Consider the following 21,226-nt stretch of genomic DNA (forward strand, 5'->3'; position numbering starts at 1 on the left):
GCAGGCATGGCTCATTGGAAAGGAAAGCAGAACTGAGGGGATTTTTTTTTCATACAGGGAGATCCAATCATGTTTGTAAGAAATATGGGGAGAAAAACAAGTTTGGGTGGGTGGAAATGACTCAGACACTTAGACTGGCAGGGACCTACACTGTTACGCTGCACCTCTGGGTGACATATTTATAGTCTCCCTATGTGGCCATGCAGCCCAAGGCTTGTGGTAAAGGGCCAGGTTGTTATTTGTTTTAATTTCCAATACAGATACTTTTATAAGATACAATGAGAATGTCCTGACAATGTCTAACAGCTATAGCAGTTTTTAAAACATCTCTCATTTCTGTATTATCACACTGTAAGGTGCTACAAAGAGCTCCTAGACCTGCAGACCATACTTGGAGCAACACTGGTCTAGCTAACTGCCTAGCAAACAAAAGGCGGCTGTCTCAGTAGGCAGCTATTTCGTTTTCAGAAGGTCTGTCAGAGTTCTTCCTCATATTAAGACAAATTCATTCTCCCTGTAATTTTCAATCCTTAAGTTCTGCTTTTTAGATAGAATTAAGTCCAATCCCTCATCCACAGACAGTCCTTAAAGTGCCTAAAAATAGCTATCAGATCTCTACTTAAGGCCTCCTCTGTCAATTCAGCATGTTATGGTTTCCAGATGCACCATCCCCTAGCCACTGTCTCATGCCCCGGTTTGTCAGTCTCTTAACCATGAACACTTAGGTAATGAAAAGAGCAGTGCTATCACCATCTGAATTCTGGACCTGTTTTAAAGCATCCTTAAGGCAGCAGCTGATAGTGGCTGACACATGACACTGCAGATCAATACTGAGCTTGCAGATAACTAAACTCAAAGTTAACCATCTTATGGTCTGCGGCTAAATCCCTAACTCCCTAAATCCCTCCTCCATACCTCTACTACCCAAGTAATACACATTCATTCATTCTAATATGTACTTACTGAATGCTTTCTCTGTGCCAGGCACTGCTTATAGATGCTAGGGTTATTTTATAACCAGGACAGACTGTCACAACTCTCTCCCTTATCCCTGTGTTCCAGCCACATTGGCCTCACTCCTGTTTCTCAACCACAGTAGGTTCCTTCCTTGATTTACTTATTTATCCCCACTAGACTATAATCAGCCCAAAAGCAGAAACACTGCCTGGCTTGGTCCCTGTTATATCTGCAGTACCATGGGTAGCACCGAGCGCATAGTATAAACTCAGTGAACATTTACTGAATAAATGAATCCCTACTAAAATATATCTTGCCAGCTTGAACTCATCCTTCTAAATCAGTGAGATGTTTTGTGGAATACAAATATTGTCATCTAGTAGATCTGCTCAGTTTTAAGCTTTGTAACATTCTCAAACATCCCCTCCTCAACCAAAAAAAAAAGCCCAAAATAGGACAAGGTACCACACAGAGTCTGCCATCAACCTGTTTTAAAGTCAACTAACTATTTTATAATTAGGCCCCAAACTGGGAAAAAAAAAAAAAAAGATCTTATGAAAAACTATTATTAAAGGAACTAGCTATGAACAGCTTGGGGGAAAAGGACTCTATTAAAAGTATTTTCAAATATTTAAAGGGTAGACAAGTGGAAGACAATTAAGACTTGTACTCAAAAAAAAAAAAAAAAAAAAAAAGACTAGTCCTCAAGAATCCTTAACGAACTCAGGAGAGAGAACACCTGTTGGTTGTAGTAGCCTCGGGCATATTTCACGAAGGGCAGCCTCAGTGACCATTAGAGATATCCAGAGATGAAATGGTGTGTCTCGAATAGAGACTAATGCCTCATAACTAAGGTATTCAAACAGTGGCTGGACAATCACCTATTTGGAATCTGATAGAAGAACTCAACCATTAGAAAAAAGGAGTTTTAAAGTCCCCTCCAACCCTGAAATTGCAGGGTTCACTACATACAAGTGTGCGCAGTAACAATTAGTGGTCAAAATTATGATCCTAAACATGAACTCAAGATTAGCTGAACACCCAGGTGCTCTAGTCAAGGCTGCTCAAGGTGTATGAACTTGGAAAGTTTTAAAAACTACACAGGCCTTGATCCCATCCACAAAGACTTATTCATCCATGTATCTGTCCATTCTTCCATTCAAATACTTACGGAGTCCCTACTATCTGCAAAGCACTGTGCTAAGTGGTCCAAACCATGCTGTCTGATAGAATTTTCTATGTATACCTGCACTGAGCACTCCAAATGTGACTAAAGCAGCTAAGGAACTGAACTTTTAATTTTAATTAATTTAATTAATTTAAGTTTAAATTTAAATAGGTCCTGGTACTTATGTTCTTAGTACCAAAAAATTAAGAATCACTACTCTGGTTACTAAGGCAAATGATTTAAAATCTCCAAATCGAAACAACAACAAAAAAAGTGTTGTTAAAAAGAAAAGAAAAAAATTACAAAGGTTTACTTCTAGAGCATTTCAATCAAGGTTTTCTAATAATCTAAATGACTTTATGTTAAAGTCCTAAAAAGGACAGCACTTAGGTGCCCATTATGTGTGCAGAACTTACAGGAGTATAGTATGTCTGGGGACTTTTCTGGGGCATAATTTGCTTCTCTGGTATCATCCTACCACAGTTCCCTCCCTGCTACCCTCACCACCCAAGAAGTGCTGCCGGGCTCTTACCCGCTCCTCTTTGGTGTAGAGCTGGAAACACTGGGATAAAGTGCAAGTCTGAGGCTGATGATGACGCTCCCTCTGCAGACGGACACTTTCTGCATCAGGAATATACTCATCTTCAGTATTTACAAATAAGCTGCAATGGGGGGAAGGCAGGTATTCATCAGAGAATGTCTTGCAAAACTGACCCAAAAACTGCAGCTTTACAATGTGACTATAAATTTATAAACCAAAAAGAACCAATGTGTAATGACACCAACAGGTTATTCAGCTGGTCATGCAACTATTCTGTGTTCCAAAATACGCTTGAAAAGTTCCGTATCTGTAAAGTTATTTTCAAGAAATAACTTTATTATTTCTTTCATGGGCTTGGCCATGAACTGTTAATTCATAGATCCTTGTCCTTTGTATATAAGGGTATATGCATTTGGTGTAATTTACTAGAGTTAATAGGCCTACAATAAAAATCAAAGGGGTGCCTGGGTGGCTCAGTTGGTTAAGTATCCAACTCTTGATTTCAGTTTAGGTCATGATCTCAAGTCATGAGATCAAGCCCTCCACCCAGTGTGGAGCCTGCTTAAGATTCTCTCTCTCTCCCTCTCTCCCAGTTTCCTCTCTAAAAAAAAAGTAATTGGCCCTGTACAAGGATAAGTAAATAGCTCTGATAGCAGCAAACAAATGTTTTGAGGTCTTTGAGATCCGGACAACAGAAAGTATAGGAAAGAAATAACCAGTTAAATAAAAGATTAGCAACTCATTTGGATACTTAAAGAGAGATTTGTTTCAGCTAATCTGAAAGATCAAAGGGATGCTATTAAAATGATAATTAAAACAATGATTCTATAAGCACTAAATAAAAAAATACTCACAAGTCTTTTGTTTCCTTGTCCCATTCTACCACTAACTTCACATGTGCAGTGCCACCTGGTCCACAAGATTTTAATGCCCTAGAGGATGGAGAGGGAAGTGACATATTATGTTCTAAATAAATTTTACTTACATGATTACCTGCAATTTGATATCATAACAGGATTACTGAAAATCTTCATCATTGTTCCTCATCAGGAAAGGTTTCTGGAGAGACTGTAATGATCTCATATTTAGAATAACTAGGTTACAATTGGACAAAAAAATCCTTAAATTAAAATGTCCGGTATAGAAATAGATTAGAAAAAATCAGCCACATGTTATAAGGCTGTGCACAATCACTTTTAGATGTTCTTTATGACCTTTCCAACTTTTTGTCTCATTTCTCACCAACCCAAATAGAAACCGGATGATAGTTCCTCTGGGAACAAAGTCTGCTCCTGCATTTCTCCTCTCCTGTAAACCATGCCTGGCCCTTGGACTGTGCCCACGCCAATCTAAACTGACCTTCCTGTAAGGTTCCATCTCTGTCCTTTATAAAGCCCTCCCCCTAAGCTCCCTGTCTTATCGCCATCTTCTGAGAAACTCTTCAGCATTACTAGTCAATATTAATTACCCATCTAGAATTTGTTATGCTTTGCAGTATTCTGGATAACCTAATCTCTTAACTCTTGTCTCGGGTAGCCCTGGTGGCTCAGTGGTTTAGTGCTGTCTTCAGCCCAGGGCCTGATCCTGGAGACCCAGGATCGAGTCCCACATCAGACTCCCTCCATGGAGCCTGCTTCTCCCTCTGCCTGTGTTTCTGCCTCTCTCTCTGTGTCTCTCATGAATAAATAAATAAAATCTTAAAACAAAAAACAAAAAACTCATCTCTAAAACCAAACTTAAACTTCTTTCAAACAGAACCAGGTTATATGTGTATGTATGTATATATATATTTTGGAATCCTAAAATGAAGAAACTATAATATTTGTTACAAATTATAATAAAAACAATGTGAGCTTTTGTATTTATGTATCCATATATGTATTGTGTATATATACACACACATTTGTATTGTTTTATTAATACAGTAGGGTGTCAGAAGCATGTAGAAAGCACAGAGGTAGCAGAGTGAAGTGACTGTCTACTGAGGGACAGGAGGGACAGAATGATCAACAAATGACACCACATGTGCAAAGGAAAGCTGTGCCACACACAAAAAGCTGTGCCACACACACAAAGCTGTGCCACACACAAAAAGCTGTGCCACACACAAAAAGCTGTGCCACACACACAAAGCTGTGCCACACATTCCAACAATCCTCATGCTCTGATGCTGCTGAAGGTTTAGAGAAGAAGAGCGGGACCTGACAAATGGGAAGCAAGCAGGGTTCAAACTGTGTAGAGCTTCATAGACCGTGGAAGTCTGGGTTTTATCTTTTAGGCCACAGGTTACCATTTAAGATTTCCAGGAGGAAAGTTGCATGATGAGAACTCTACTTTGGAAAACTTCCATCTTGATTAAATATGGAAGTGTAATTTATCTGTAGTCCTGGGAAATGCATTAATTTGCTTTCCTGACAGGGGTACTCCAGGCTTTTCTGATTTTAAAAAAAAGATCGTAATATCATATTCAAATATGAATGAAAAGTAAAATAAGTACATCTAAACAAGCCTAAGGAGCCTACCACACTTAGGTGAAAATTATACCAGACATCACTAGAAAATACACAGGAGCATAAATAAAATTCTGGAAGGTGAGTTACTGATTTTTACCTTTCTACTGTTGGGTGGCACAGCGGCTGCTCCTCCTGGGGCAGCAAGTATGTTATCCCCACAACACTGACAACACGCAAACTGAATGGACACACCTGCAATCAAACAATAAAGGAAAATGTGGCTGAGTTTCTCTTCAAGGCCATGTGCGCCACAGTGGCTTTTCCAAAACAGAAGGACAGCAAATGGTTTTGCAAAACTTCTGATGTTCTGTTACGTTGCTGAGCCACTATTATACACTTTAAAGATGATTTACCTAAGTGCAACTCACATATCAAATATGTTATACAGGACAAGTAATATGCTGCTTTAGGCTGAACATTAACTTAATATAAGTCTTAAGTTATCTTAAGGATATCTTAATATAGTAATCCTAATTTTGAAAATACACAGCTAATCATGTGCTAATCTTTAACAATAAATATGTATTACAAAGAAATACCTAGCAGTTCAAGGAAATTCTTGCAATGGCCAGAAAATGAGGAATTAAGTCCTTAGTCTTGAAAATCTGAACACAGCTGATTTTATCAAACAGCTTTCCACCAGGGCTCCTCAACATCCCAAATCCATGCCTAGTCTTCCCTAAGCACAGGGGTCCAAAATTCAAATTTCATCACAGTGACTGTTCCTTCACTGGGTATGCACCCATGCTATGCTAGAGTGTCAAAACGCTTACCCACCTGAATGCAAACTGTGGGCCTCAAGAAATACTTCATCTTCTCCAAGATTTCCTTCTGCAGAAGGTCCCATGCTATTGTCTTCTCTAAGTGCAGAACAAAAGGCAGTCCAAACCTAACACAGATAAATATTGCAATCACCTTAAAAGTACGGCCATCCCTTTAATGCTGTAATTTTTTATTTATGATTTCTTAAAATGGAACAACTACATTATTGGGTTTAGGATGGTTCTCAAAATAGGAAATTTAATAGTTATTTTCATAAGTGGATGAAAAAGTCAGAAGAGAAGCTTAGATTGCTAAATGAAATTTAATAGTTCATGTGCTAAAATGGCGACTGGGGATACTACATAGCAAGAGGACAGGATCAATGAATACAGTGAGGAAAGAAGACAGAAGTGGATATAGTCTAGCAAACAGTATGGGTCTACAAAGAACGGGTTGGGTGCTAGAGGAATAGACAGGGCTGGAAGGTCTGACATGCAAGACAGCATTACCCTGGTAGTCTGACAAGGAAGGCACTGGCAAGCAAGTCACAGTAAAAGTCAGCTGCCAGCCTAGGGTAGAAGCCATGAGGCTCCTGCCTATGCTAGGCCCCCAGGAGTTAGAGAATCAGAGGCAGGGCCACAGTTCTCTGCTCTGGCTGTACACGAAGATTACCAAGGCAGCTTTAAAACACCAAGATGTCCAAGGGCACCTGGGCGGCTCAGTGGTTGAGTGCCTGCCTTTGGCTCAGGGCATGATCCCGGGGGCCCAGAATTGAGTCCCGCATTGGGTTCCCCACAGGAAGCCTGCTTCTCCCTCTGCTTATGTGTCTGCCTCTCTCTTTCTGTGTCTCTCATGAATAAATAAATACAATCTTAAAACAACAACAAAAACCATGACGCCCAAGTGCAGCCCTCCAAGATTCTGTTGTAATCACAGTGGTATGTGGCGGGAGCACTGAGATTTGCTGAGGAACCCCACCATCAGAAGTGGTTGTGATATGCAGCCAGGCTGTTCAGACCTACTCTTTGTGCCTTACATGTGTCCTACCCACTCTCTGTGCAGCCAACTCCCTCCCGCCCTGCCTCTAGGCTATCTCCCCTTCACCACATCAAGACCCTGCGGAGGGATTCTTCTCCAGGAAGCACCCTATTGATTTATTCCTTGGGCTATCTGGGCCATGGTGCTACAAGTACCCTCTATCTTCCTGCCTCTACCAGTAGACAGAGTTATCTGATAGCAGGAACTGTGATTTATTTATCACAGTAACCCAAAGAGCCAATGCCTAGAAATCAATAAATGCTTAATGAATGAATGAACAAGCCAAGAGTTTGAAACCCTGACTCAGGCTGAAACAGGGGCTCTCAGACCAGGAGAGCTGTTTCTAACAGCCTCCGTACACACAACAGTCCTCCATACACGGCAGGTCTTCCACACGTAGCAGCCCTCCACATACAGTACTGTGATGTGAAAGAAATTACAAGTGTGTATAAATCAGCCACTCCTGTTTTTCACACGGTCATGTCTTCACTTGTAAGAGAAGGGCATCACAAAAGGGACTCCACAAGTTTTTTAGTTTGTTTTTTTGTTTTTTGTTTTTTTAAAGATTTTATTTATTTATTTATTCATAGAGACAGAGAGAGAGGGAGGCAGAGACACAGGCAGAGGAAGAAGCAGGCTTCATACAGAGCCCAACATGGGACTCGATCCATGGTCTCCAGGATCACGCCCTGGACTGCAGGCGGCGCTAAACCGCTGCACCACCGGGGCTGCCCAGTTCTTTAGTTTTTATCAATGCGCTGAGCTGCCTTTCTTTCTGCCCCCTTTTAAACATGCCAAGCTCCTCTTAGTCTTAGGGTCTTTGTACTCATGTTGTCTCAGTACAGATCCTTTTCCCCAGAGGTTCCCATCACTCACACTGTCTCCTCAGAGGTATGCTACTTCCTCGGGTGGATTTCCCCATCCCCCTCTTTGGTGCAGCCTGGCTACACCCCTGACCAGCACACTCTATCACACCAGTAAAGACACTTGTATACGGCCAGTCTGTCTAAGCTCCACAAGAACACAGCCTGTCTCCTTCACAGCTCTATCCCCAGTGTTGGAATAGTGCCTGACACTGTAAACACCCAAGTATTGGTTAACAAATATCATAAATATACAAATCAACACATTTTGCACTTATGTTATTTAACCATTATTAAATGAGGAAGTTATCTCAAATCAACATTTGAAAAGGATAATAAAATGTTACCCTGACAAACAGGAGAAACAGAGTCCTTTGTCCCTGAAACATACCCATATCTCGTGATTACTCAGGTTACATTACTATTGTGATAGGGCTGCTTTAAAACACAGTCTAAAAAAATAAAAAAATAAAAAAAAAATAAAATAAAACACAGTCTAAAAGTCCCAACAATTCTTAGCAGGAAACAGACTTGAGAGAGATATGCGACTCCCAAATTTCTGACTTAAGCAGCTGAATGAATAGTGGTGCCATTTGCTGAGAGAGGAAATACTGGAAGACCAGATTTACAGGGAATGAGAGTCTGTTCAGTTTGGAACATAAGACTGAGGTGCATGTACCATCCAACAAGATATGTTAAGAATTAAAAAAAAAAAAAAAAAAAAAGCTGTTAAGAAAGTAGCTGGATATAGGCCTGAAGGCCCCACGAGGAACCTGAACTAAAAAACTAAAAATAAATACATCCATCGAGCCTTTAACAACTAGATGAGCTTGAAAAGCCTTTCTAATTCAGATTCTATCATTCTAATTTTATATTCTCCCCTTCTCAACTCCTCAAATCAGGTCAACTTATACGTATACTTTTTCTAAATATCAGAATCAAAAATTAATAAAAGTAAGGGGTTTTCGTGCCCACATTTTTAAATGTTTGAAAATATTAGACTTTTACAGTTTCAGCACTTATTGGTAATCTGGTTTTTACCTCTTCCCTTGTTGCCCAGTGCAGGCTCGGTTACACACTAATAGAACAATCTTGTCGCCTCCTGCTCTTGTTGGGGGCAAGTCTGTTTTCCCTTGCTTTGCTAATGCTTGTGTAGAAGACAGTCGATGATGATCCAATCCAAATTTCAAGTGGTTTAGATTGTTGTTTAAGTGGATTCCTGGAAAAATAAAAAAATAAAAAACAACTTATTCAAGAATTCAAAATTCTTTTTGTCATTCATTACAAAAAATTTACCCAAAAGAGAAATTAAGAAGTTGCATCATGTAATTTAAACTATAATCAAAAAAGAAACCAAATGATCTACTTTGAGATAATGCATCTAGCCATTAAAACAACTTTTTCTGGGGATCCCTGGGTGGCTCAGCAGTTTAGTGCCTGCGGTTGGCCCAGGGTACCATCCTGGAGTCCCGGGATCGAGTCCCACGTCGGGCTCTCAGCATGGAGCCTGCTTCTCCCTCTGCCTGTGTCTCTGCCTCTCTCTGTCTCTCTCTCTCTCTCTATCATAAATAAATAAATGAATGAATGAATGAATGAATGAATGAATGAATAAATAAATAAATAAATAAATAAATAAATAAATCTTTTTAAAAAAACCACAACTTTTTTTTAATTTCATTTTCAAGTAGACTCCACATCCAGCGTGGAGCCCAAGTGGGGCCTAAACTCACAATCCTGAGATCAAGACCTAAGCTGAGATCAAGAGTCAGAGGCTTAACCAACTGAGCCACCTAGGCACCCACCATTAAAATAATTTAAGCATCATCGTTTCCTTTAAATTAGCTTTAGGTCTTGAAAACTGAAATTTAAAACTGTTCACTTGAGGGCACTGAGGTGGCTCAGTCAATTGAGCATATGACTCTTAATTTCAGTTTAGGTCATAATCTCGGGGTCCTGGGATCCACATTTGGTGGGGAGTCTGCTTGAGGATTCTCGGTCTGTCTCCCTCTGCCTCTTTCCCGTACTCACACACACTCTCTCTCTCTCTCTCTCAAATAAATAAATCTTTAAAAAAAAAAAACAAAACTCTTCACTTGAGTGAATATTGGATACAGTTTTAGAAGAGCAAGTTTGCAGAGATGATTCACCAAGACAAATTTAGGGTGAGACCATACAACCAGCAACTAAATAAATTAAAAAAAAAATAAGACTAGTAAATGTGGAATGATCTTCAATATTCTAACTGTAGTTTTTTCTCCCTAAAGAGCCAGACTTTAGAAACAAAAGATAAACCACACTTACTAGATTCATAGTCATTATAGGGCATGTCACCCTTAATAAAACCAACCACACTGGATGGACCTACATTTAAAGTGAACAAAAATATATGATTGGTGGGCATGAAACAGGCTGTTGAAAATCAGGTCTTCAGAAATGCCTGAAAGCAGTGCTATCAATCAGAGCTACTACTCAGCAATTCAGCACCTAGTACAATGCCCTGTACTTAGTAGAAACTCAGTAAGTGCTTTATTAAACAATTGTTCATTTCGATAGAATACTATTCAGCCATAAAAAAAAGAACGAAATCTTGCCATTTGCAACAACATGGATGGACCCTGAGGGCCTTATGCTAAGTGAAAGAATTCAGACAGAGAAAGACAAATACTGTATGATCTCACTTATATGTGGAATTTAAGAACAAAACCAAGCTCACATAGACAGAAAACAGATTAGTGGTTGCAGGAGGGTAGAGTGTCAGCAAAATCAATGAAAGGGGATCAAAAAGTTCGAACTTCCAGCTAATAAAATAAGTAATGAGATGTAATGCACAACATAGTGACTATAGTTATTAATAATACTGTATTGTATATTTGAATGTTGCTAAGAAAGCAGATCTTAAAAGTCCTTTAAACTCATACCAAAGTTTAAAGGAAATCATACTCCAACTTATAAATAGAAGATAGCCCTCCAGAAATATCAGGGAGGGAGACAGAACATGAGAGACTCCTAACTCTGGGAAACGAACTAGGGGTGGTGGAAGGGGAGGTGGATGGGGGGGAAGGGTGACTGGGTGACGGGCACTGAGGGGGACACTTGATGGGATGAGCACTGGGTATTAGTCTATATGTTGGCAAATTGAACACCAATAAAAAATAAATTTATAAAAAAAAAGAAGATAGCCCTCCAGTACACCTAGGTGGCTCAGTCAGTTAAGCATCCAGCTTAATATAACTTAATATAACTTGCAGCTATATTCTCTTGGGGTCCATGATCTTGGGGTCCTGGGATGGAACCCCACATCAGGCTCCCTGCTCAGCAGGGAAGAAGAAAAAGCCCTCCACTGCCACCATCACCACACACACACAAAAAATAAGCACAACACACAAATAAGAACAACAATAAGAAAAGAAGAATAAAATAAAAAGTGGCTTGTACAAAACCAAAAGTATTCATAGCAGTATTTTGGCAATAAACTAAAAATCCATCAATATGAGATTTGCCAAACCTATTAAGGACATCAGCATTACAGCAATTTAAAATGACCAGTATGTGATTAATATAAAAATAAATTTCAGAAGAACTCGAGTTTAAAAAAAAAAAAGTATATAGAAACTAGAAAAAAGAAAAAATGGAATCTTCATCAGGCTATTAGAGAGAAGAAAAAATTTTAAACTAAAACACCAAAAACAAATTACAAAAGGAAGAACAGATTTCACTTCACAGTCACTTTAAACTTTGGTATGAAAAAATAAAAATAAGAGGATTTTGAATTTGAGACAATGAACGACCTGACTTCATTTCCTAGCTCTTTTGCAGAAGGCTGGTAAGACCTGTTCTAAAGTGATGAGGGTCCCTAATGAGAAGAGGGGGTACCACTCAACTGCACAGAAATCAAGCTCTGTGTTCAAAAAGCACACCCACTTACTACCAGCTGCATGACTGGGATGGTTACTCAACTTCCCCAAGTCTTAGCTCCTTCATGTGTAAAGTGGGGAAGGCAGCAGCATCATAAATCTCAAGTAATTCATTTACAAGGCTTAGAACAGAGGCTAATACTTAGTAAGTGGTATGGTCAGTCTTCTGACAGGGGCATTCTCTGGTTGGTAGATGACAACCTTGGACCTCACCAAATTCACTTAAAAACAGAAACTTAGGGCAACCCGGGTGGTTCAGCAGTTTAGCGCTGCCTTTAGCCCAGGGCATGACCCTGGAGACCCGGGATCGAGTCCCACGTCGGGCTCCCTGAATGGAGCTTGCTTCTCCCTCTGCCTTTGTCTCTGCCTTTCTCATGAATAAATAAAATCTTAAAAAAAAAATAAAAAAAAAGAGCTCAAATTCTTTTAAAAAAAACAAAAACAGAAAGTGTTAACTCTTCACACTAACAGGGGTGCACAAAGGGATTTGGGCAAATTTTCAGTTGAATGGACATTAATTGGGCTCTTATTGTGCATTAGGAACTATACTGAACTGCTGGGGTATAAAAGATAAAACAAAACATAGCCCCAACCGCAAAGAATTTCACAGTGTAGTGGAAGGACAAGAGAAGTACACACAATGTGCTGCTGTCAGAGATTAGCAGAAGACATGATGGAACAAGAGGAAGGCAGCCAGCCTGACATGGGGGAAGTGAGGAAGAGCTTGCTGGAGAAGGTGATAATGGAGTTTTTTACTGTAATATAATTAAAAGTAGAAAACAATTTCAGCAAACAAAGCACGCACATGAAAATGCAACTGGAAAAAAAAAGAGCTGCTAGGTCAAAAAAAATTAAAGCTGAAATAACAAACTACCTAGAAAATAGTAATGTAAATATGAATATACCAGAGATAACTGAATCTTAGTCTGGCAGTTGAGAAAGCTGACCAACCCAACATAAAGAATTACCAAAAAGTTCAGAAACTGGGGCATCTCCGGAAGTAGGTGGTGGAGGAAAGGAGGAACTAAATTAAGGACTTACAAAATAAGGGCACCAAGATCATTCAAAGCAGAAAGAATGGTCTCTCCAGCTAGGAGAGTGCTAGGAGCTAGGAGTACTGACTATTTACATACAACAAAAAAATGCAGGTAGACCACCACCTCAAACCATATACAAAAATTAACTCAAAATGGTGCAAAGATCTAAATGTAAGAGTTAAAGCTTCAAAACTCTTAGAAGTAAACACAGGAGTAAGCTTCATGGTCCTGGATTAAAGGATGAAATCTCAGATATGACACCAAAAGCATAAGCAACAAAAAATCAGACTTCAAAACTAAGAACTTTAAAAAAATAATAATAAAAAAATAAGAACTTTTGTGCATCAGAAGTCACTATCAAGAAAGTGAAAAGGCAATCTACAGAATAGAAGAAAATATTTGCAAGTCAGATATCTGATAAGGGTCTAGAATCCGTCTACCATATATAAAGAGTTCTTACAACTCAATAACAAGAAAAAATTTTTAAATTTAAAAATGGGGAAAAAATTTGAATAGATATTTCTCCATAGAGGATAAACAAATTTCCAACAAGCACATGAAAAAATGATCCATCATCATCCAAACACAATGCATGAATAAATGCAAATACAAGAACAATAACACATCACTTCACACCCACTAGGATGGCTATAATAAAAAAGATGGAAAATAATAAACGTTAGCAAGAATGTGGAAAAATTATAATCCACATATATTGGCGGGATAAAAAATTATTCACCTGTTGTAGAAAACAGTTTAACAATTCCTCAAAAGATTAAACACAGAATTACCATGACCTAGTGTTTCCACTCATAGATGTGTGTGTATCCCAAAAGAACTGAAAACAGGTATTCAAACAAACACAAATAGTCATAACAGCACTATTCCATAATGGGGAAATAACCCAAATGTCCATCAACAGATAAACTGATAAACCAAACATGGTGTATACATACAATGAAATACTATTCAGCCATAAAAAGGACTGCAGGACTAATACACACTACAACAGGGATGAACCCTGAAACATTATGCTAAGTGAAAGAAGCAAGTCAAAAGAGGCCATATATTATACAATTCTGTTCACATGAAAGTCTAGACTAGTCTACAGAGATGGAGAGTAGAAGAGTGGTTGTTTAGAACTGGGTGGGATGGGGAGACTACAGGGAGGTGTGTGTAGAGGAGACAAAGTAGGAGCTGAGAAAGGAACTGGAGAAATGAATTCTCAACAGAGCAAACCAAACGTATAAAAGTACATGGCATTCGAGACATACAGAGTAACCGAGATGGGATATGTGGAGAAGGAGACAGAATATAGTAAAGAGACTGGAAAGAAAGGTAAAGACCAACCATGGCAGGACATACATTCTTCTAAGGTGCTGATATATAATCTCAGACAAAGGGGGAAACACTGGCAATTCGATAAGCATGTAATACAATCAGAATATATATCCAAGTAAGTCTGGTGGCACCATTATTTCACCAAAAATAACTGAACAGAAGAAAGCTTACAGGTAAAGCTATTACTAGAGAAGTTACTAGAAAAGCCCAGTTGAGGCTGGTCTGAGCTGTATCAGTGGCAAGAGGACGAGGAGGAAAACTGTATAATGTTTAATAAGTTCTACATGAATTTTGAGGGAGAAGTGCTTGGGTTCACCTTGGGTGAAGAGAAGGATGGTGGCATCATGATTCCAGAGAAGAAACACAGAAGGATTGGGTCTAAGAAATGCTGGGTATTAAGATATGTTAAGTATTAAGATGATGCAGGACTTGTAAGCAGATTTCAACAGACAGTTAAAAGTCAGGGAATGGAAGCATAAGAAAAGACAGAATGAGCAGGGAGGTTTCAGTTCTAAAAATCATGGCAGTAGAAAGACATTGTTGAGCCTGGGTTCTCATTTCAGCAGTTCTTGAACTTTGGTGTACATTAGAATCACCTGTGAAAAACAGCATGCTGGGCCCCATCCCCGAGCCACTCGTTCAGTGGGCCTGGAGTGGGGTCCAGGAATCTGCATTTCTAATCAGTTCCTAGGTGCCTCTCATGCTTTAATAACTACTGGAGTAGAGAAAAAGAACAGAGGCCCCAGAACCATGAAGAACACTAAGGCCAGGAACAAAGTTGGAGTTGCCTAGCAACTTTCAAAATCAGAAATAGCCCCCAGATCCTCCAAGCACAGTAGAGAGAGAGATAGGCTAAGTTCCAAATCACAGCCCAAACCACAGGAAAAGGAACAGAGTCCTTACTCTCTTTTGCTGCCTTGATGCAAATTCCTTAAAAGCAAGGTATCAAAAAACATTCTATAGCAAAGAGTTAGAGTTTAGAAATTAAGCATCAGAGCAGATAACAAAATGCAAAAAAGAAAAAAAAAAGAAAAGAAAAAATGAAAAGAAAAAGAAAAAGAAAAAGAAAAAAAGCCATCATGCATCCTCCCAAATACTGTTAAAAGATGCTTAAGAAGCCACTTAAGGGAGGATTCAATCAGGTTTGAGCCTCAGACAGGGGCTGCTCCAACTGTGGGCAGGAAAGATTAGAAACTAAGGAAATATCCTTGCCTGAAACAGTGAGAACTGCCTTCTTCCAGAGAATGTTACCATAAAATTTATGCCATCACAAAAATAAGTATTATGTGTATTTTACCATAATTTTAAAAAACTATGCCATCATATAATAGACATCTCAAAGGGTAGACAGTTGTGAAACCTGAAAACCCTTATGGAAACAGATGCTCATTTACCTCTTTGACTGAGAATTCCTTCAGGCCTAAATATTTCTGGAGTCTCAAAGGCAAAAATGCAGTCGCTTTCATGGACTGTTTCCAGGTCGTCTGTGTCACAAAAGGAACGATGGAACCCATCATAGTACATTTCCGTTAACACAATCTAAAAATGGGAAAAATGTAAACAGTTGGATAACTGGAAAGTCAATACAAATTGATCTCCCGATTCTACCATGAACTCCAGCCCATCAAGGCTTACGGCGATGAGAGGGCTCTGAAACACATCACAGAGACCATACTATCCACTTTCAGTAAGAGAATCTTAGAAGCAGGATAACCTCTATACATGTATAATATACTCTCATTTCAGAATGCTATGGCACTGAATCCAGAGTTCCTCTAAGTTTTCGTGAAGAAGAGTCCCAGGAAATGATAAAGGCTAACCCCCTTGTCTCACAAGGGGAAGAAATTGAAGAGAGGTAGGAGACTTGCCAAAAAGTATCAGATTATTCAGTCTCTTGCAGCAAGAAGAGTCCACATCTGATTCCAAGACTTTCTCCTACATCATTAACTTTTCTTCATTTCAGGTTTAAAAAATGTCATACAACCATAGATTTTGTATTAGGAAAAAAAATGAAATAAATTCAAATATCTAAAAAAAAAATTTTTTTTTAATTCAAATATCAATAGGAACTAGTTAAATATGTTATAGTCCTACTGTAATTATAAAGCTATTACAAAAAAAAATGAGCCACATATATTTGCACTAACATGGAAAGATATCCTAGTAAGTAACATAAAGAGTAATGTGTGTAAATGATTCCATTTTTTATAAAATAACAAATGTAGTAAATGCACAGGATAAAATAGGAGTGAATACACAGCACACTATTAGAGTTAGTAACACTTAGTTCTAAGATACTTAAGACACTTCTACTTTCTAAGTCCTATTTCTGAAATGGTTGAATATTTCACAATAAAACAGAAAAACAAAAGATGGGAGAAAAAACAATGGAAACATTTAGATGCTCATTACATGCTCAGTACCACTGTCTAGAGATAAAGCACTGGATTGGGCATGAAGAGGTTCCAGTCTCAGCCTGCCACCAACCAGCCCTATGTTCTTGAACAAGCTACACGGTTTCTCTGGGCTTCCTTCAAATGAGGGGGTTGGAACGGACTCCTAAGATCCCCTCTTCTAACGCAAACACACTACAAATCTGTGAGGTGAAAGAGGCTGGTGGCACATTCCACAAATAGTCCAAGAAAAATATTCCTGGCACATTCTTCTTCTAATGATTATAATGACCACATTGTTTTTCTGCAGGTGAACATTCAAGTGTAATTTACTTTCTCTAGCAAGCTAAGGTCAAAAACAAACTTGTAATTCTATCAGCCATTTAAACCACATTGCAAAAAGAGCCAGAAAGCACTGGAAGCTTTAAACATACAACCAGATCTGCCCTCAACACAGCCCCTCAGCCTGCTTCCCTCTTTCAAAAGTCTTTCCTCCCATCCTGAAGGGGAAAAAAAAGAATCCATAAACACTTAAGAGTAAGGAAGGACATGAACATTTTATTAACATGCCAGTACTTGCCTATGAAAATGTGAGATACTCACTATATTAGAGCAACACCACTGGTTGCATTTGTTTTACTGTAGTATCTTCCCAAATGAAGCCACATGAGGCCAAAGTACAAAATACTTCTATTAATCACATGATTCCATAGCAGCTTCCTGAAGCTATCTAGGGAAAAGTTATTCTACCACAGAATCATCTTTCTTAGTAAATCTAAAATAGGAAATGTTTTTCTAAATAAAATCATAGTAGTGAATGGAGTAAAAACTGTGGCAAAAATGTCAAGTCACAAACAGGTAAAAAATACTTAGGGTCAAATCTTTAAATATGGGGATCCCTGGGTGGCTCAGTGGTTTAGCACCTGCCTTTGGCCCAGGGTGTGGTCCTGGAGTCCCAGGATCAAGTCCTACATCGGGCTCCCTGCGTGGAGCCTGCTTCTCCCTCTACCTGTGTCTCTGCCTCTCTCTCTGTGTGTGTCTCTCATGAATAAATAAAATCTTTTTTTAAAAAAATCTTTAAATATAACTACTTATCAAAAATTTACCCCAAAAAAGGCGGCAGAAGAGGTACAACGTTCCTTTCTCTCATCTAAACAAAGTGTGTCTCTAACCCAGCTTTAAGCAGAAAGTGAACCATACTGAGCATCTATATGTACTATACCAGCAAGCAGATATCCATTCTTATCACCATACTGGAAAGGGTCAACTTTTCTAAGCCTCTCTGACCTTCAAATACCAGAGGGATGCTCTACCTATTGCCCACAGAAAAATCCCTAAGAATGGCTTAAGAGAGGCTGAGTAATTATAAATGAAGCTAAAAGGAAGGTCTTGGTGTAAAATCATAGCTTTCCTTTTAAATATATATATATATACAATTAAATGAAGCATGAAAAGTTTTAATGTACATTTTCATCCTTTGGGTCTTAATTTTTCTTTCCTCCACACAGACACAATTGGTTTTACATTTCTACCTAACCATACTTGGCAGGGGACTGTTAAAAAATTCCAGAAGAGAAAGCAACATTTTTGTTTTGTTTTGTTTTGTTTTGTTTTAGAAAGCAACATTTTTATGGCTCATGTGTAACTGGCCTGAGCAGGCTTATTACCTGATCAGTGGGGATCTTTGTTTCCATAGACACTGCTTCCCGAAGCCTGGCGACAGTCCCAGACAGAGGCACAGCCACACCAATCCTCATGCAGTGAGAACATTTCCCCTGATACACTACGGTAACATAGAGAGGCCTGTGCAGATCAAAGTCAGATCTTCTCATTAGGCACTTATTTCAACTAAAATACAGAAGCAAAACAAACCTGATCTGAAATTAACAAAAAACAGAAGCTAACCCACATCTCTATCTGGAAGCCAAAGGGAAAAAAATCTCATCTGGACCTAAGTAGAACCAGAAAACAAAAACCAAGGCATCTTTGGAGAAGGCAGCCAAACAAAATATAATATATCAACACTTGACTCTGTGCATTATATGTTCTTTACAATTCTCAGAAATTTCAAAAAACAGCTCAAATAAAGCAACTAAAAGTGCAAAATAAAGTCTCTGGAAAATCTAGAAGACACTCAACAACCCTCCCCCTGCCCGACACTATCAATGGATGAGCAACTGAAGAGACTAAAACCACAGGGACTGAAAAGACTTACTTGTCCCGTATGCCTGCTCACCCTGCAAATTCAGACAGGGTGGATTTGTGTCTTATTTATCTTTGTGTCCTAATGCCCTTGGCAAACCTCAAGGTTTTAATAATGTCTGTATTCAATTTATCACTAATTCCATTACTTGTCTAAATAAGTAAGAAGGAAGGACTAACAGGAACCTCCAGAGGAAAAGAATACACAGGAATGTACAGTGTTAATTTTATTAAATCTGTTCTTACCTTGTGTGGGGTAGAGGAATTGGCAAAGAAATGCAGAGGAACGGGTCAAAAGTGTTGCTCTGTTTCTGACAGTGAGGACATGTCAAAGAAGATCTTCAAAGACAAAAATGAAAGACATGCACAGTAGGATCATCTAGAGCAATGTCAAACAGAGCACATACGAGACAATTTGATATGCTCTTACCTGTACTGGGCTTGAAAAAGTTCTTGTACAAAAGTGCTACAGACAGGAAAAGATGGTCCCTCGGGCATCATATCAGTCTCTGATGGTGGCTAAAAAATGGAAAGTACAATTTCACAGATTAGAAGTACCAATTCTTGATGGAACCTGAAACAGTCACAAATGTCCCTTAATTCCTCTACAAACTGTGCATCCAGATGTTCCAGTGAAAAGGATGTGCTAATGGCATCGGAACACAGTGGCCAAGGCGGGGGTCACGAGGACTCATCTCACAGGCTGTCCCACAGACCATGCCTGTGCTGATCTCTCCACCCCCAATCCACCCAGTCAGGGAGTGCTCCCTGAGTGCTCCCACCTCCCTCCAGTGCAAAGTCTCCCTCTTTAGGACTCCCTCCCTCTCTCAAAGCCTCTTCCAGGAAATAACCCCAACCACTGTGCCCACTCAGTACTCAAGGCCCTGCCAGCTGCGCTGCTCGCTTTAGTGCCCAGCCACTCTACTGCATACTTAGTTAGCCTTTTCATGTCCATCCATCTGACAGTCACTGAACACTTGCTACCACGTGCAGAGAGCCCTGAAAAGGGCATTAGGACACAAAGATAAATAAGACACAATGCCTGACCTTGAGTACATCCCAATCTGGTGGGAGAGCCAGCCACAAGCACGTGGCCATATAATAGTAGAGTGTACAGGCACAGAAGGACCTTGAATCAGAATTACTTAACACCTTACCAAAATCAAAGAATGAAATTTTGAGGTACAGTGCAGAATTATCAAAAACTTTTAAAGTGGCAAGAGAATCGCAACTCTTTGGTCTTAATTATTTCCATTATATAAATCATTTTACCAATCGTATTAAGGCTGCATGAATAAAATTGAGGATGAATCACTGTTTCTTAGTAAGAATATTCTAGGGGTTCAGTTCCTACACTCAAATCCAATTGTAACAGCAAAGACACCCATTCATTTCCTTTATGAGTATGTATTCATTTCAGTGAGCTATAAGGCTATGGGTCTCAATGGAAAAGAAAAAATTTCTGCTTTAAAAACAGCTTAGTGAACTGGAATCACTTGACTGTCTGTAATCTAAAGCTAGTCATACATGCAAATATGTCCCCTCTCCCTAGACTCTTAAGTTCTTTAGACACAGCATTTCTCTTATGCTGCCAGCAAGCAGTAAACATGGGGAAAATCCTCTAAATATCGCTGAATTTTATACTCACCCAGAGCTTACTTGATTTCACTATATTAACCAAATGCAAACTGCAACAACTCCTCAGTGGAAGTTTAAGAGAAGAAACTATACTCACTCCATTCGATTAAGCCACCACGGAGCACCCTGTTCACTTGCTTCCTGGCTGCCCCAGCAGGGTGCGCACCCTCACCTTCACAGGAGGCTGGCCACTTTGCTTCACAGCATGATTGAGGTCTTCATGAACTCGGTCCAGAAGCCACAGCAGAAACTCCTGGGCGTCATGCTGGGAATTTCCCCGATATTGCAGTGCATTCTTTGACACAATACTCTACACAGGCAAATGAATCAGCATGAACAGTTGTGAGTTCCTGGCTTTAAAGATAAACGATTTATAATCTCAAAGAGGGATGCAAAACCTCAAGGGTGTTAGAGCACTTCCTAGAAAGACAGTAATATAAAAACAGATGTTTAATGTAAAAATGCCACTCCTGAGAAACAGGTACAGAAAACTTCAATGTACCTACCCAACAATCCTACTTTGAGGAATATATCTAAAAGAAACCATCAAAACAGCATGCCAAGACTTCTAAGAAAATATTCATTCATCAGGTTTTATAACAGCAAAAAACTGGTAATAACTTGAACATTTTAAAAATGAGAGCTCATTAAATAAATAACATAGTATTGAATTATAAACCCAAATATAAAATAAACACATCTACAATATATAAATGATTGAGTAAATAAACAAGGGGAAGAGATAAATCTTTATTATAGAATTCCAAATAATTAACATCATTAGTTCCCTCACAGGAGTTAGACCTTAACCTCCTACCTTGAGTAGTGACTTGCTTCCAAAGACTAGAATATGGAAAGA

At 39.0% G+C, this 21,226-nt stretch overlaps 1 protein-coding gene across 2 annotated transcripts in view; it reads right to left on the reverse strand.

Moving 5' to 3' along the window:
- USP31 (ubiquitin specific peptidase 31) overlaps positions 1-21,226 on the reverse strand; it is a 71,126-nt gene that overhangs the window by 21,645 nt on the left and 28,255 nt on the right. For both annotated transcript variants that reach the window (XM_072836165.1, XM_072836166.1), the window contains exons 2-11: positions 20,540-20,677; positions 19,160-19,248; positions 18,976-19,068; positions 18,195-18,330; positions 15,529-15,673; positions 8,884-9,061; positions 5,957-6,068; positions 5,277-5,371; positions 3,521-3,598; positions 2,658-2,787 (exon numbers count right to left, since the gene is read on the reverse strand). In XM_072836165.1, coding sequence (XP_072692266.1) covers positions 2,658-2,787; positions 3,521-3,598; positions 5,277-5,371; positions 5,957-6,068; positions 8,884-9,061; positions 15,529-15,673; positions 18,195-18,330; positions 18,976-19,068; positions 19,160-19,248; positions 20,540-20,677 — 1,194 coding nt within the window. The remainder of the gene's footprint in view (positions 1-2,657; positions 2,788-3,520; positions 3,599-5,276; positions 5,372-5,956; positions 6,069-8,883; positions 9,062-15,528; positions 15,674-18,194; positions 18,331-18,975; positions 19,069-19,159; positions 19,249-20,539; positions 20,678-21,226) is intronic.

This window comes from Canis lupus, chromosome 8, assembly GCF_048164855.1.
Source record: "Canis lupus baileyi chromosome 8, mCanLup2.hap1, whole genome shotgun sequence".
Taxonomy (NCBI): Eukaryota; Metazoa; Chordata; class Mammalia; order Carnivora; family Canidae; genus Canis; species Canis lupus.